General features: G+C 48.2%; 5 protein-coding genes across 5 annotated transcripts; 3 read left to right on the forward strand and 2 right to left on the reverse strand.

The window, feature by feature from the left end:
* Positions 1–1,275: 1,275 nt before the first annotated feature.
* Positions 1,276–2,481, forward strand: Triagg1_7531 (uncharacterized protein; the record flags this gene model as incomplete). The annotated part of the gene is made up of 1 exon (XM_062902277.1): positions 1,276–2,481. One exon carries the CDS (start codon positions 1,276–1,278, stop codon positions 2,479–2,481), a length of 1,206 nt encoding a protein of 401 aa, XP_062753588.1.
* Positions 2,482–2,885: 404 nt separating this feature from the next.
* On the reverse strand, positions 2,886–6,340 carry Triagg1_7532 (uncharacterized protein; the record flags this gene model as incomplete). The annotated part of the gene is made up of 2 exons (XM_062902278.1): positions 2,886–3,886; positions 3,946–6,340. 2 exons carry the CDS (start codon positions 6,338–6,340, stop codon positions 2,886–2,888), a joined length of 3,396 nt encoding a protein of 1,131 aa, XP_062753589.1.
* A 588-nt stretch (positions 6,341–6,928) lies between these two features.
* Positions 6,929–9,380, forward strand: Triagg1_7533 (uncharacterized protein; the record flags this gene model as incomplete). The annotated part of the gene is made up of 6 exons (XM_062902279.1): positions 6,929–7,107; positions 7,178–7,247; positions 7,495–7,702; positions 7,774–8,247; positions 8,308–9,131; positions 9,342–9,380. 6 exons carry the CDS (start codon positions 6,929–6,931, stop codon positions 9,378–9,380), a joined length of 1,794 nt encoding a protein of 597 aa, XP_062753590.1.
* A 1,432-nt stretch (positions 9,381–10,812) lies between these two features.
* On the forward strand, positions 10,813–12,375 carry Triagg1_7534 (uncharacterized protein; the record flags this gene model as incomplete). The annotated part of the gene is made up of 1 exon (XM_062902280.1): positions 10,813–12,375. The coding sequence occupies one exon, from the start codon at positions 10,813–10,815 to the stop codon at positions 12,373–12,375; it is 1,563 nt and encodes a 520-aa protein (XP_062753591.1).
* Positions 12,376–12,882: 507 nt separating this feature from the next.
* On the reverse strand, positions 12,883–14,997 carry Triagg1_7535 (uncharacterized protein; the record flags this gene model as incomplete). The annotated part of the gene is made up of 1 exon (XM_062902281.1): positions 12,883–14,997. One exon carries the CDS (start codon positions 14,995–14,997, stop codon positions 12,883–12,885), a length of 2,115 nt encoding a protein of 704 aa, XP_062753592.1.
* Between the last annotated feature and the right edge of the window lie 948 nt (positions 14,998–15,945).

Consider the following 15,945-nt stretch of genomic DNA (forward strand, 5'->3'; position numbering starts at 1 on the left):
TACACGAGCTTGCGTGGAGTTTTTTTCGTCTTTACCTCACTGCTTTACCTCGCATGTGATCGTACGCTGATAAAGGCACTGACATGTTAGCCTTAGCCAGGGGAATTGGCTGATCCTTGTCTCTCTCGGAAAGTCTTCTTTGGTGGTATTTTAGAAAGATGGATCTGCATCTGATGTGCCACTTCATCAGTGGCAGGAAACATTGGCGGACATCTTCCATCATCTCCATTATGCTAGGGGGAACAAAACAGTTAGGGTAGGTATCTCAGCTCCTCCATTAAAACAGCCCTCCTCACTGGCGGAAATAGTTGAAACGCCCTAAGAAACAAGAGACTCAGGGCTTTCGTTGGTCATTGCTGGCGGGGACGGTCCACCGCGATCGGCCGGGCTGATCCCCTCTTCCTGGGGCTCTTTGTTGCAGATCGCCAAAAGGCCTCACCAGGTCTGTTTGACCTTTTGAACAATGGGCTCATGTCAGATGAGGATCTCCGATACTGTAGCATGTCAAGCATGTGAAATAAAGTTCAGCGTGCTGATTTGAGCATGAGTTACCCTGTTCCTGGACCCTTGGTGGCACCTCTATTTCCGGATGGCACAAATGACAGTAAATAGAAGACTCGCTCTCAGACAGCCTTGAAACCATGCTTAATGCTCCGGGGCCGATCTAAAGCTGAGATTGGCCTATATTCTCCGACAGCATAGCTCTTGGCATTCGATCTCTAACTGTAAAACACACAAAGAGTGCCGGTCCGCATTAAGGGCACTATTCGGGTCAGCTTTGGTCGCCTCCACAGGCTCCACGGCCTCCACGTCCTGTCCATTGCGCTTGTTACTAGCAAGTTGGAGGATGACTTCCGGACTGACTCGCAAAAGTTCATGAATCTCTTTGCATCCAGCTGCCAAATTAGGCTGCTTAAGGAGGCGCTGCAGCATGTAGTAAGATCTTACAAGTAGTTTTCAATGTCTATCAAAGCAACCTCACGTCGTCTTGTGCATTCCGACCTTCTCTTCTTATACTAACCCCCTGATATTCGCGATATCAAAAGGACTTTCGTGATATCTCGTATATGTTTTATCGTGTTGTTTCTTGTTGGAAGTTATTGCTGTCGATCCCCCTAAAGACAGAAGATAAATAAGGTGGACAATCTCGCCTAGAGCCCGGGTAATTAGAAGTCGTTCACCGCAGCATCACGAGAATCCTTTCTGATCAGTTCTTATATATTCAGCCCAGTTTCTCTTTCTTGGAACATATTCTTTTCTTCCACATACCTCAAAATGCAGCCCATCACATTCGGCAGTTTCCTTGTCACATTCCTGTCTGCCTCTATGGCAGCAGGTAGTGCTATTCCCAACGCCATCTCTACCTCTGGCTTTTTCGAGATCAAGAGAACTGAGAACAAAGGCTTCACAGGCCGCAATGGCCCTCTAGCTTTGGCCCGCGCTTACGCCAAGTATGGCGTTCCAGTTCCCAAGGCGTTGATTGAGGCTATTGAGCTCGTCAAGTCAACCCAGCTTATCAAGCGCGGCGGCAACGGCAACGTCACCGCTACACCCGATGGTGATGACCTTCAATATCTGGTCCCCGTCCAGATCGGCACTCCTCCTCAGACACTCAACTTGGATTTTGATACCGGTAGCTCCGACCTCTGGGTCTTCTCTTCCGAGACAGACACCAGCTCCTCTCAGGGCCATGGCGTCTACAACCCATCCAAGAGCACTTCGTCCAAGAAATTGGATGGCGCAACTTGGAATATTACTTATGGAGACCAATCGTCATCCTCTGGAGACGTCTATACCGATGTCGTTACCGTCGGAAGCCTTACTGTGAAGACCCAGGCGGTTGAGTCTGCTCAGCAAGTTTCGGCGCAATTCGCCCAAGGCCACAATGATGGTCTCGTGGGTCTCGCTTTCAGCTCCCTTAACACAGTCACGCCTACTCCTCAGAAGACCTGGTTCGACAACATTGTCGGCAGCCTTGACTCTCCTCTCTTTGTTGCCGATCTCCGCCACGAGGCTCCTGGCAGCTACATCTTCGGCGCCGTCCCCTCTGCTGCAAGCAATATCCTATATGCCCCCATCGACAACAGCAAGGGCTTTTGGCAATTCAGCACGAGCAGCGATATCGGCGGAGAGTTCGATGCTATTGCTGACACTGGCACAACTCTTGTTCTGGCTGGTGACGACCTCACCAAAGCCTACTACCAAAAGGTCCAGGGTGCCCGCCTGGATACAGTGCAGGGAGGCTATATTTTCGGCTGTAACACCACTCTGCCTGACTTCACATTCACTGTCGGAGAGGGTAAGATCACAGTTCCCGGTAGTTTGATCAACTACGCCCCGGCCGGCAACAATGAGTGTTTCGGTGGTATCCAGCCCTCTGGTGGCCTGCCTTTCACTATCCTTGGTGATATCGCCCTCAAGGCTGCCCATGTCATCTTTGACAGTGGCAAGACTCAGATTGGCTGGGCACAGAAGAAGTAAGCGGTGCCTGCTGTGGTTCGGATTTTAAGCAAGTATAATTTCTCGGTAGCCAATAAGGATGCGGTTGGAGGAAGATAATATGGATCACACTGAAAGCGAGCTGGGAGTTGTTCTCATGATCTGATACAATTGTTATATTCTGTCAAATGTAAATTATTTTACAGTTATGTCAATACATGTAATAACATAGTCTACTGAAGATAGTGGAGATTTAGCACATGGCATCTAATATTTACAAACATACTCTGTCATCCGACAAATTGTGCTTTGTAGGGTATCCAAAGGTGTCAACTTGAGTACACTGTAGTAAGATTCTTCAAGCCAACATGGCTATTGCCTCCTTCGCAAGCCACATAACCATCCACAAAACCGAACCAGCCATGCTTGGAGAACATGTAATTCCCTCAATAGTGGCTGAATCCATTCTGGTTCTGCTTCCAACGTTGCGGAGCTCCCCCGTTCCACTCATCGCCCAGTCCTTGCTCTCCTCCGGCTTTCATTTGCGGATTCCCTCCCATGTCATAGCCTTGTGGTCCACTGGGGCCTCCTGCAGATGAACCGTAAGGTGCTTGAGTATTATAGTTTGGACTACCAGAGCTGCTAGGGGTATTGCCTGCCAAGTGCGCTGGGTGTTGCGAGAACTGGTGCGGTGGAGGATGTCCCTGGGCTTGTTGTTGCGCTGGTGGCTGATACCCAGGGACGGGCGGGCGTGCGGCCGCGTTATTTGACCATCCTTCTGCTCCTTGCCTTTGCGTTGAGTTTGGGTTCATGTTAACTGGAGCCTGTACTGGCCGTTGCCACGGGAAACTTCCCGCCCTGGGTAGGTATCCTGGGGCCTGAGGGTGGCTATGAGCCATATAGGCATTGGCTGCCCCTGCTCTTGCAAGAGGATTCCAGTCATCGTCTCTCTCATATCGGTCGTGCGCAAGATAGCTATCAGTGTCTCCAAGACAAGCCACGCGATACTCATCGTAGCGCCTGGTAGTTTCTTCAACCTTCTTGAAGTGCTTTGAGGTGAGTTGCTTTTGCAGTCCTTCTGGTCGCTCGCCCATGTCTCCCTCATAATGAGCCAGCGACGCAGCAATGAGAAATGCGTTACGAATCTGTCGTCCATTCCACCGTCCAATGCCATCCGTGTGGTTTCTCCAGTGTTCGCTGGCGAAATTAATGATGTCCGCCTCATCGATGTATAATTTGTTGTGCCTCGGTGCCTTGTCAGCTTGCTCTTCAATCTCTTTGAGTCGCACAATGTTCAACTTGAATATGGCAACGACTTGCTCCTCAGTGAGGAAGTTGTAGTGAAGATTGAGGTGCACTCGAGATTTGACTGCCTCATCAAGAACACCGGGTCGATTGGTGGTGAGGAACAAAATACCATTGTAGTATTCGAGCATGCGTAAAAAGACTAATGTAAGCCGTTAGTTAGCAAGGAACGGTGTTATTCGCATATGGTGCAGTTCTTACCGGAAACAAGAGCATTTCTTTCCAAGTCTTTTCTGTCTCTCTGTGTAATAAAGACATCTGCCTCGTCCAGCAAAAGAACACAATCCCACAGGTGAGCCAAGCGAAATATCTCGCTCAAAGAACTCTCCACACTCTCGGGAGTAAATCCCAAGTCTCCGCATGTGATGGGGAACAGAGGCTTCTCAAATTTCTGAGCGACCGCTTCAGCAGTAGCAGTTTTACCGACTCCCGGCACGCCAAAGAGCAGAATCACAATGCCCTTGCCCTTGCCACGGATAAGATCCTGTGTTGCAATCTCGACGCTGCTTTCATTCACTCTCTTCTTGAAATGAGAGTAGACCAGAGATTGAATGAGAGTCTTGTGCTCCGTGGAAATCTGAAGGCTATCGAAAGCTCTGTCCTTGTCTTTGAGCTCAGGAAACGACACATCGCGAACATCAACTTGCACAAATTTGCGCTCCCAAAGGGCATATGCACAGAGTCGCCTAGGCAAAAGCGCAAGGTTGTCACCTTCGAGTTCGCCAATCTCATTATCATTGTCCTTCTTCTTTCTCAGCAACAAATCTGTCTCGATAAACTTGTTCATCTGGAGAATATCGACACCGTCATCGGTAATGACCTTGTCCTCCCATGCGTCCTTGAGGTTTGTGCGCTTACTGTCGTGCCATTCCTGCAAGGGGCTCTGATTGTCAACCGAAATTACAACTCTGTAAGTGGTCGGGTCGACTGCCAGAATATCGGGTTTCCAGGAAGGATCTGTATTAAAGGCCTCTTCAAAATCGACCAGAATCTCGCTTTCAATGTGCTCTGGGCTTGTCATTATTCTTCCATTCTTGTCCTCAACAGATTGGCCAAGAGGTGTCTTGATAAGTGTCCAGCCCCGGTAGAAGCTGTATCTCTTTGCCGGATCAATATGCTGAATGAACTTGCTTCCGTATTGTCTACCCCTCTCCATTATTTCGTCCTTCTGCTGGACATATCTCATAGGATAGCAGGCCAGCTGAGTGATCTCACGCTCGCCTTCGAAAGAGGGGATCTCAATTGTACGTCCGACTGCACGGTAGTTTTGGCCATCATAATCGATGTGGTAACAAGATATGGACCAAGTGGACTCCATTTTCATGCAGGTGTCGCAGGAACATCCATCAATAATCAACTGCTTAAATGGAGCTCGATAGATCCTCCACACCATCTGGTCGGTATGGGATCCTCTCGTATTGTGGTTTGACGACGATGATGTTGACTCCATCGGGCCATCTCCAAACCCTCCTTGAAGGCGCTGGAACACGCCATCCCAGCCCGTTGGAATTCGTGCTCGAACTCCACTGTTCAGATTAGGCACGTAGACCAGGTCTCCCGGTTTGAAGAGGTACCAGAGCATGTCCCATCGGATCTTCGTAGGAGCAGTGCTCATATCTTCGTCCTGGAAGCGCAGGTATTCAGGCATCACCTGCTCGTCGATAAACTTTACATAAAGTCTCATCTCGGCCAGGGTATCGGTATCGTTGAAGAGGGAGTCGATTCCGAGCGTATCCCCTTCAGATTTATCATTGCCCTTTTCAGGGCTTAGATCTTCAGCCGGCTGGCCGTCAGCAGGCTTTCCATCGGTATTCGAAGCCGATTCTTCCAGCTCAGCCAATGCCTGTTTCATCTCGTCATGAAAGTGTATGAAGTAACGGAAAGGCCGACGAAAAACATGAGGCCGGCCATTCCATTTCTTCCCAGCTGGGCTTTGACGACCGAGATACATCATGACTGCCCTTGAGTTGATTCTGACTCGTTGCAACCCAACCTCGTCTCCATCATCGGTAACAGTCTTGTGCTGAGGATTCCGCCGTCCAAAGCCTCGGCGAAGTCCACCTCCCCAGCCGCCCATATACTGATAGTCTTGAAGACCTTCATAGAGAAGAGCCGATTCTTCAATTTCCGCCTTGAGGGAATCGCCGGCGACAAGCGTCTCGATCGCGTGGTTGTGCTCCTCTGTTTGATGATTTTTGAACTCGTCCCAAGAAAAGCATTCTCGCAGCTTCGGAACAACGCGTGAGAATGCCTGCATGGGCTTTGGCGTTGGCTTCTCAGCTTCCTTCTCCGACACAGTATTACTGGCTGGTGCGGGAGTCTTGGTAGGCTTCTCTGTTGGTGTCGTTTCGGACTCTTCCTTTTTCACTTTCAACTCATCTTGCCTTGTATTGTCTTGGTTGGTATTCTCATCTTTCGAAGTGTCAGACGTTTTGCCTTCGCCGGAGTTATCTTTGGGCTTGTCGTTTTGTTCAGCGGTTTCCTCGACAGAATCGTTCCTGACCTCCTCCACAGCAGATGAGTTTGAAGTTGCAGCTTCTTTGCCCAAGCTTGTCGCGCCATTCTGATCGGCAGCAGTACCCGCGTCTGCAGCCATATTTGTTACGTCTGTCCAACTATTGGAGTGAAAAGAGTTGCGAAATAGGGCTGTGTCTTGGCGATGCTTCCTCCGAGAGGGGATGGCTCCCTTAAAGACTGTGGAGACGAAACTGCAAGCAAATGAGGCAACATAAGCAACTGCCCTCGGTTAGGCATAGGCTCATGCATGGTAAGTTGCGAATTATAATCAGAGCCTCAACTTGGGGAGCAAAGAAAGACGTGATCCAGTAAAATCTTCCTACCTTGCAACCAGGAGCCTGATCCTGTGCGAACCCAGCTCTGAAAGAGCAGGGCCTGTGTCGAATGAGAGTCCTTTATCGAGAGACTAATGCAGCTTATGAATACTCAGCCCACATTTCCTTCTTGTCATTTATGACTTGAGTCCTTTTTGGAAGAGATGAGGGCATCCATTCTGAGCGGGGTATCGGTATGAAATTCGGAATTTGTCATGGTTCTCAGCCTCAACTAACTGGGGTTGTCAAGTCTTTGTATCCCCTTTATTCAGAGAAAGGCTGCTATCCGAATGTCTACCTAGCTGTTGTTTCTCTTGCTATTATTGCGTAAAGATCATATCGTGTAACTCGCCATGAGTTATCGACGGCCTTTAGATGTGGGACAGGGGATGAGGGATGTTATGAGTAATGGTCGCGAGATTCAAGTGATGAAAGACTGGAGACAAAATGAGGGCGCGTTTGTTCACCAGGGACTGGCCTCGCCAACTGAGTATAATAATCAGCGCGCAGAATGGAGGATCCCTATCAGCCGGTAATTCCTGCATTCTCTTTTTCCACGTCTCGGGAATATTTGTGGCCCCAGTCTTCTAATTTCGCAATAGCAAGCTAGAGGATTTGTCTGAAGCAATTAAATCTTTTCAGGTTGGCGATTCGGTGGCGATTTCTCAAGATGTCAGCTGGAGAGGAGTTTGCGACTGTATTGAGGAAGCAAAAAAGAGTTATGAGAAAAAAGCTGAAGATAATCGCTTTAGAGGATGGATAAGGAAAGGCGACGTAGCAATCGGCATTTTAGAACGGCTTTCTGACTCGATTCCTGACCAGGACGGTCTCAGTATCCTCAGGACAGGCCTGGCATTCATCTTCCAAGCAAGTCTACCACAGAGAAAACGACCGTGTATTATTGTTAACCGTCCTCTAGTCCTTCCAAAAGAGACTCTCTAATGTGGGAAATATCCTGCAAGAGCTCGACGAAGTCCCTGGGGTCTTGGCCAGTGTCTACCAAATAAGCGATGCATATCGCGGAGAGGTGCGGTTAAAAAACTTGGTCTGGGACTTTTACGGGACATTGGTAGACTGTCTTTCAGAGCTTCTGAGTATCTTGAACAGGACGTATAAGGACGTTAACGGTAAGATCACATTGACTGCAGTCTCAAGCAATACATATGCACACGGTGTTCTTTCTGACAAGAGACACTAGTTTTCAAGAAGATTGTCAAGCAGATGCCGGAAGTAGAAGCGGCAAAGATTAGTGGCATATCGAAGCGGATATACAAGGCGAAGCAATTGGTCTTTGAAGCCACAGCTCATTTGGATAGGAATGTATGGCAAGATACTAAAGTGTCAGCACAGCAAGGGCGTATCGCAGCCGAGGCCACCCGGAAAACAGCTCATGATATTAAAGTCAAGGTTGTGGAACTGCAGCAAGAGACGAGCGAAGGCCATGACAGGTTGTCTTCCCAGGTGGACCAGTTTCGCTCACAGATGGTTGAAGCTGCTAATGGAATGAGCGACGAGATGGCACAAACAAGGAAACGACTGACTAAGGATGGAGAAGAGAGAAAGGAGTTTGAGGCTGGGCTACAGAGACTCGTCGATGCTTTGCCCGCGACGATTCACGAGCAGTTACAGAGCGCCTTGTATCAATTTGTGGCGGATGCTATCGTGCAGCGAAGTAAGCATGTCTCCTTCATGCGTCAAACAGAATAATGAAAGCTAACTCGGAGATTCACAGGCCTCTTTGCGCTCCCATCAAATGCCCTCGCTCCTAATCCACCGCCGCAACAAACTATTCAGTATACACCCACGCCCGTTTTGACTGAGAGCGACATCGTCAACTTGCTTCAGACGCCCGATCCCATCGCAGATGCGGAGCGTATTCTGCGCAAAGAAAGTCTAATGAGCGATGAAGCACTAGGATATGCCACTCTTTTAAGGCAAAAGCGACAATTCCAAGAATGGCTATCATCAGAAGCGCCTGGCTTGGTGCTAGTTGATGGTTGCTGTCGCACAGAAAGTGTAGGACGATCATCTCCAATGTCTTTCTTTACGGCTTCTTTCGCGTCTACTCTGCTCCAAACTCAGAGCGGTATGGTACTGCAGTTCTTTTGCAGCAGTCATACTGACCCCCTAAAGGATGATTCTGGTCCCAAGGGGCTCTTGAAGAGTATCATTTGCCAGCTACTGCTGTATCCGAAACCCTATAGCCTCTCCCTTGACTTTGTTGACCAAAGCTTGTATGACGCCGTAGCAGCAAGCAACACCGATGCACTTTGCTTCATGTTTGAACGCTTATTCTGGCAAATACAGCCAACAACCACGGTCTATATCCTCTTGGATAGCATTTCTGATTTTGAATCCAGTCTTCACGACAACGGAGAAAGAATGGAGCGAGCACTGGCTTCGTTTCAAGGTCTAATAAGACCTGTTATCCAAGGATTTGCTTTCGGGCCAAAACTAAAGCTCTTTATGACAAGCCCCAACAGGAGCCACCTGCTAATTCATCGTGTCGACCGCGTCAGAGAAAATATTCGACTTAATGCTGCAGCTCTAGGCGATGTACGGGTAGTCAGCGACAGGTTATCACGAGAAATACGACGAGCAAGATCGCCGCTACCTCTTAGTTATTAGACTTTACGACATTCAAGTAGACGCAGGCAACTGTACTAATAATTCATTAAAAAAAAACAGTTGAGCAGGATATATTGGCATTTTTTTCCCCCACATGAGCTCCGTGTCCCATTTCGTTCTAACTGACTGGTGTGTTAGAACGGCTGTGTCCGTCTCACGGCTTTTGTGCTGTGGTGATGCTAAGAGCGTAGTTGTGCTGTAAGCCACAAAGAACTTGTGGGAAAAGAAGACAATACACACATCATGCGCAAACTCATAGCTCTGTTATTTTCAAAAGAGCGCAACTTAAGCTGGATTTTTTTTTAGTTTCCTCGGCTTGGCTCTTTTATGCTCACGGTACTCCGCAGTTTACATGACCTTGGTCACGGGCTAAAGTATGTTCGAAATGTGCCCAGTGAGACGGTGGATGATGACGAGACAGTGCGAAGTTACAAGTATGCAGACCACATGCGCATTCCACGCTTTGATGCTCAAGGTCAGCAGCCCAGCGCGCGAGATGCCTCATCTTGAAAGTCTTACAAGACACGCCGGTAAAGTTCTACTGTTCTATTGCTTGACTGCTTGTCGTTCTCATTCACCTTCCTCTGCATCTCATTCGGCATATTTTCACGAGCTTCATGATTCAGCTGCCATTTGCACTTCGCGTGGCGACCAATTGGGTTGCATTGCATTCCGACCTGCCTTAAGCAGTCATGAATCCGCTAGCCAATGTTCCTTCAAAGATGCTCTTCAGTCTGGGCACTTAAAGCTTTTCGTAAAGTTTGCATTAGCTGGAGGATATCATTGGCGTCTCCTTTCCCCTTGAGCTGCTCTTAATGACCTAGTGTCCTAAGCGCGCAACTCTTCCTGACCTATCAATTACATCCGTGACCCCTGGAGAATACCGAACCTCTTCTTGTTAGGCATCATTCACATCAATGCAGCTACCACCTGCTGACCATTAGCGCAAGGAGGCCTGCTAATATACCATCACTCACTACAACTTTTTTTCGCCAGCCGTTGAAAGCATGTGGTCACGAACTATAGCTCTGTGGGCTAGGAAGAACTGGATAAATGGCCGTACATAAAGTCGTAGTGTAGAACCTGAATGTAGAGAATTTTCTCTGCCTTTTGTATATTCCCTTCCTCATCCACTCATCTTGGTGATTTTGCCCTGCAGCCAGTCATTCTTTCATCGATACACAACTTCATCTACTGGTTACCTGGCAGTTCAACCATTCTTTTACACGACGGTGGGAATTGTCAAGCAAGACATCTGAAAATAGCTTTCATACAGAATCATCTATCTGTACAGATAAAAGGGGAAATTGCTTACAGTATTCGCGCACCAAGAACAAGAAGCAAACGCAAAACCTGGCTACGAAACAATCTAATGAGGCACAACCATCTCTTAGCCGCGATTAGCCTGGGTTGGCTCTTCGCGGCCGCTGTCAATGGACTTTGCAATCCTCAAAATGTCACTTACAGCAATGAAATGCCACCAAATGGAACATATATGCCCTGGAGTCTCATTGGAGCCATTAACAGCGTTCCCGGCTCGAAGCAATACATCACTATTGTAAATCTGACGCCTCACAGATTGATTCTGCAGAATACGCACTCGTATCAAATGGATGTGTTTGATTGGGGTGATATTCCGCAGGGCCATGCGCGCCAAAACACTGTTGTCTATACCAACAAGCCTGGGAAAACCGCTGTGGACGACGGTGGTGAAGCATATTATGCCATTGACGGAACTGACAAGACCTTTTTTGTTCGAGCTGCAACTCATATTCCCGATTCACATCCGGCGCGAACGGTAATTGACCTCACCGGCATGGGTCAAGGCCAACGTGAATACTTGGATCCCGCCAACCAATCTCCAGTGACGCTGGTGATTACGGGAAGCGATAGTTATGGTTTCATTACATCTATTAGATACGGCGCTGGAAACTGGATGAAGAGCATATACGACGTCATCAAGGACAGGCAGATCCAGCACGTCGTCATGCCCGGCACTCATGACGCCGGAATGAGCACCATCAGTGGTCAGATTCTCAGCGGAGGTATCAGCGAGAATACACAAACACAAGGCCTCAACATCTATAATCAGCTCCGCGCAGGATCTCGGTATTTTGATCTTCGTATCGGATCAGTGCACTCTATCACGGACACTTCAGAATACAGCTTTTGGACCTTGCACGTCAATGATGAGACAGCAGAAGTTGCAATAGGTAATTCTGGCGAGTCTCTAGATGATATCATCAGCGAGATCAACCAATTTACCGCTGAGAACCCTGGAGAAGTCATATTCTTCCACGTCAGATACTTGATCGGTATTCGAAAGGTGCCCAGCCTGGGGCCCATTTACTGGACAACTGCGATCGTGAATGACTTCTTTGGTAAGCTCAAAGGCGTCAACAATCGCTGTGGCAACCTGGACACGAATACCACTTTCAATCAAAAGCCCGCGTCCTATTTTATGGACCAAAATGGAGGCAATGGTTGTGTAGTATTTCTTCTCGCCGGAGACTTACAGTCAGGCGTGCCGCAAGACTCGGTAGCAGATGGTATTTACCAGGCCAATCGACTTTCAATTGCAGATGACTGGTCTAATTTGGGCGACACTCAGCCCATGGCAGAAGATCAGGCATCAGACTGGAAGCAAGTGATTCGCGGTGGCAGCTCTGATACGTTTCACATTAGTCAATGGCTTGTGAGCGCGGACATTGTCACCACGACTCTATTTACTATCGAAGGCATTGGCATTTTACCCACTAATCCAGCACTCTACTGGATGGGTGTGAATCAAATGACTCCCCAGAGCTGGCCGACCGTCATTCTGACCGATTACATCGGCGTTGTTGTCAAGGGCCAACACAGCTGGGAACAACTGAGTGCGGACATTTACACCTTGGCCATTGGCCTGAACTTGTATATGGTCAGCGAGAACTGCGACGTGAGCACAATATCTTCACCGCTGCTGCCCAACGCAAACACGCGGCTCAAAATGGCCACTTTGTCAAAGCCTTGGAATGGCATCCATTTCGCAAATGGCACGATAGTTAATGACCCGCCGCGTCATTTGCACCCCGGTCGTGTTGAGATACTAAGGAAAGGTACCCGATTTTTAAATGGCACAGTGTTGGGAGAGGACATCGTCAACCCAGATTTTAATTCTACGGCCGTATAGTCGTATACAAATACTTCTTAACTGTATAAATTGTTGTTTCATAAGCAAGTACATAACGTTGAAATATGAAGTACAAACGGGTTTGAATATAAATGGTCTCTTGATAACGTAGACGAATATAATGCGATTGCGCTAATCGGGCTCTTGTGTAAAGATGAGTACCTTTCCTGTGGTAAAACAACATAATACAATGCTACATATGTTTATAAGTCGCACGAAGATCACAAGCAAGGAACAGAATTAATGTTTTAAGTCATCGGCATTACTACAGTGGTTCAGCCGTTAAAATGTACCCCGTATAGAATAAAATACACATTTCATCCCACCAGTTGTCATCAAGAGAACGACCTTTCCCATCCAATCCAATATAAATATCAAATCATTTTTTCACTTGTTTTTTTTTTTTACCTTTTGCAACTTATTTTGAAGAACAAAGCATTGCCATATCTTATGAAGTACAAAAACAATACCTCCGAAGGGCATCATCTCTTCAACTCATAGATATCATCAAGGATAGTTCATCTTACAAGTCTTCTTGCCGCTATCCCAAGTCGATCCATATGGGCACGCGCACTTGTTGCCGTCCCAATACTGGTTTCCTGGGCAGCTGCAAGTCTTGGACTTGGAGTCGTAAACCTCGCCCTTCTTGTTGCACACGCAGTACTTCTGGTTGCTATCGTAATGAGCGTCTTTGCCACAATCTTGCACACATGCGTAGCCGTTCCAAGAGGTTCCGGATGGGCAGCTGCAAGTCAAGGACTTGCTATCAAAGACTTGGCCGATCTTCTTGCACACGCACTTGTTCTGCTTGCTGTCGTAGCTAGCATCTTTGCCGCAGTTTGGCACGCATTGCTTTCCGTCCCAGACCTTGCCGTAGGGGCACGCACACTTGGATCCGTCCCAGTATTGGCCGTCGGGGCATTTGCAAGTCTTGGATTTATCATCGTAAATCTCGCCCTGCTTGTTGCACACGCACTTCTTCTGGTTGCTGTCGAAATGAGCATCTTTGCCGCAGTCCTCTACGCATTGCTTGCCGTTGAAGATCTTGCCGTATGGGCAGACGCATTGCTTGCCATTCCAGTACTGGCCGTCAGGGCATTTGCAGGTCTTGGTCTTTGAATCGAAGATTTCTCCCTTGTTCTTGCAAACACACTTCTTCTGATTGTAATCATAGGTTGCGTCTTTACCGCAGTCGGGGACACATTGCTTGCCGTTGAAGATCTGGCCGTATGGACAGGCACACTGCTTGCCATTCCAGTACTGACCGTCAGGGCATTTGCAAGTCTTGGTCTTTGAATCAAAGATCTCTCCGTTCTTGTTGCAAACACACTTCTTCTGGTTGTAATCGAAGTGTGCGTCCTTGCCACAGTCTTCTACACACTGCTTGCCGTTCCAGACCTTGCCGTATGGGCAGACGCATTGCTTGCCGTTCCAGACCTGGCTATCGGGACAACTGCAAGTCTTGGTCTTGGAGTCGTAGATCTCTCCGTGGTTCTTGCAAACGCACTTCCTCTGTTTGTAATCAAAGGTGGCTTCTTTACCGCAATCAGGAACACATTGCTTGCCGTTAAAGACTTGGCCGTACGGGCAAACACATTGCTTGCCGTTCCAGAACTGGCCATCAGGACAACTGCAGGTCTTCTTGGCCGAGTTATAGACTTCGCCCTTGTTGTTGCACACACACTTCTTCTGGTTATAGTCGAAGTGGGCTTCCTTGCCACAATCAGGAACACACTGTTTGCCGTTCCAAACTTTACCATATGGGCAGACGCATTGCTTGCCGTTCCAGAATTGACCATCGGGACAGCTGCAAGTCTTTTTGGCAGAGTTAAAGATTTCGCCCTTGTTGTTGCATACGCACTTCTTTTGGTTGTAGTCGAAGTGGGCTTCCTTGCCGCAGTCCTCTACACACTGCTTGCCATTCCAGACTTTACCGTACGGGCAAACACATTTCTTGCCGTTCCAGTATTGTCCGCCAGGGCAACTGCAAGTTTTGCTGCCTGAGTTGTAGACTTCGCCGTTGTTGTTACAGACGCACTTCTTTTGCCATTTGTCGTAGTGCGCTTCCTTGCCACAGTCAACAACGCAAGCGTAGCCGTTCCAAACTGTTCCAGAGGGGCAGCTGCAGGTCTTGGAGTTGGAGTTGTAGATTTCGCCTTGTTTCTTGCAGACGCATTTCTTCTGCTTCCAGTCGTACGAAGCGTCTTTTCCGCAGTCAATCTGGCAGTTCTTGCCGTTCCAATACTGTCCTGGAGGGCAGCTGCAGGTCTTGGTCTTGGGATTGTAGACTTCGCCTTTCTTGTTGCAGACACAGTTTCCATACTGCCAAGTAGCATCTTTTCCACAGTCGTGGACGCACTGGTGACCATTCCAGGTCAAACCACTGGGGCAGTTGCATGACTTTGACTTGGAGTCGTAATTCTTGCCATTGTCTTTGCAGACACAGTAGTTCTTTCCGTTGTTCCAGCTGGCATAAGAGCCACAGTCGTGGTTACCGCCACGAGCAACGAGGTTATCTTCGACATCCCTGGCCTCCACGTCATGGAGGTTGTTCGGGTTTGGGAAAGCCGTGACAGAGCTCAAGGAGAGCAGAGCGGCCACAAGGACCTGCTTCAGCAACATGATGGACAACTATCAAAAGATGCCAGACTATGTGATTCACAAAAGATTGACAAGATGTGGCCTTTGTTGGCAACTGATGACCCAGGAGAAGGGATCAGTGTCTAGGCCCGGGAATTGTCGACAGATGATGAGTTGATAAGAAGAAAGAGGACACTTATGATCTAGGCGAGATGGAGAGTTTATATAGCTCTCTCTTCTCTCTTATACACGGCAGAAGTTTCCTCGAGAAAGAGATAATACGGCCTAACTCTACCAGAAAGAAAAGTTGGGCTTGAACTCCTCTCTGACCAAGACTCAGCCGCATCCATATTCGATCAAGCGTCCACAATCAGCCATGAGCTGGCCAAGGGCGGTGATGAGGAAATTAGGATCCTAGAGCTCGGCCATTCACAGCTTGTATAACGAAACATGCATTTCAGCAGCATCAATAGATCGAGCCAAGCACTGTACGTCTCATCCATTCGGATCGTCGCTCAGCCGGAGGCTTTAGGTTTTTACTAGAGTCATTACATAGTATCGGTATAGCGCTGAGCAATACGAGACCTCCCTTTGTCGTCATTGGACGGCTGAAAACGCCCATATGCAAGGGAATACGAGGTTATTAACCTTATTACGAAGGCTATTGAAAAAAGCAAGGGAAGGCGAAGAACTGTCATCCCTGCAGATTTTACGGCTTATTCCCTCGATTACTCCTGTATCCTGTCGTGGCTTTACACAAGTCGTAGACCTTAAATACCACTTATATCATATATAATAATATGATACATCACGAAGCATTGAGATGGTGGTGGACCGCCCATGTCTGAGTTCAGCGAGTAGCGGGTCCGAAGCTGGTCCAAAAGGGTGAGAGGGAGGTTAGGCCAGCCCAGTTCAACTAAACTAGGAGTGTTGGGGTGGGAATCTTGGCTCAATTGAATTTCAACGGATCAGCGGCTGGTCTTGGATGGC

This window comes from Trichoderma aggressivum (genome assembly GCF_033847375.1).
Source record: "Trichoderma aggressivum f. europaeum strain CBS 100526 chromosome Unknown scaffold_033, whole genome shotgun sequence".
In the NCBI taxonomy this organism is placed as follows: Eukaryota; Fungi; Ascomycota; class Sordariomycetes; order Hypocreales; family Hypocreaceae; genus Trichoderma; species Trichoderma aggressivum.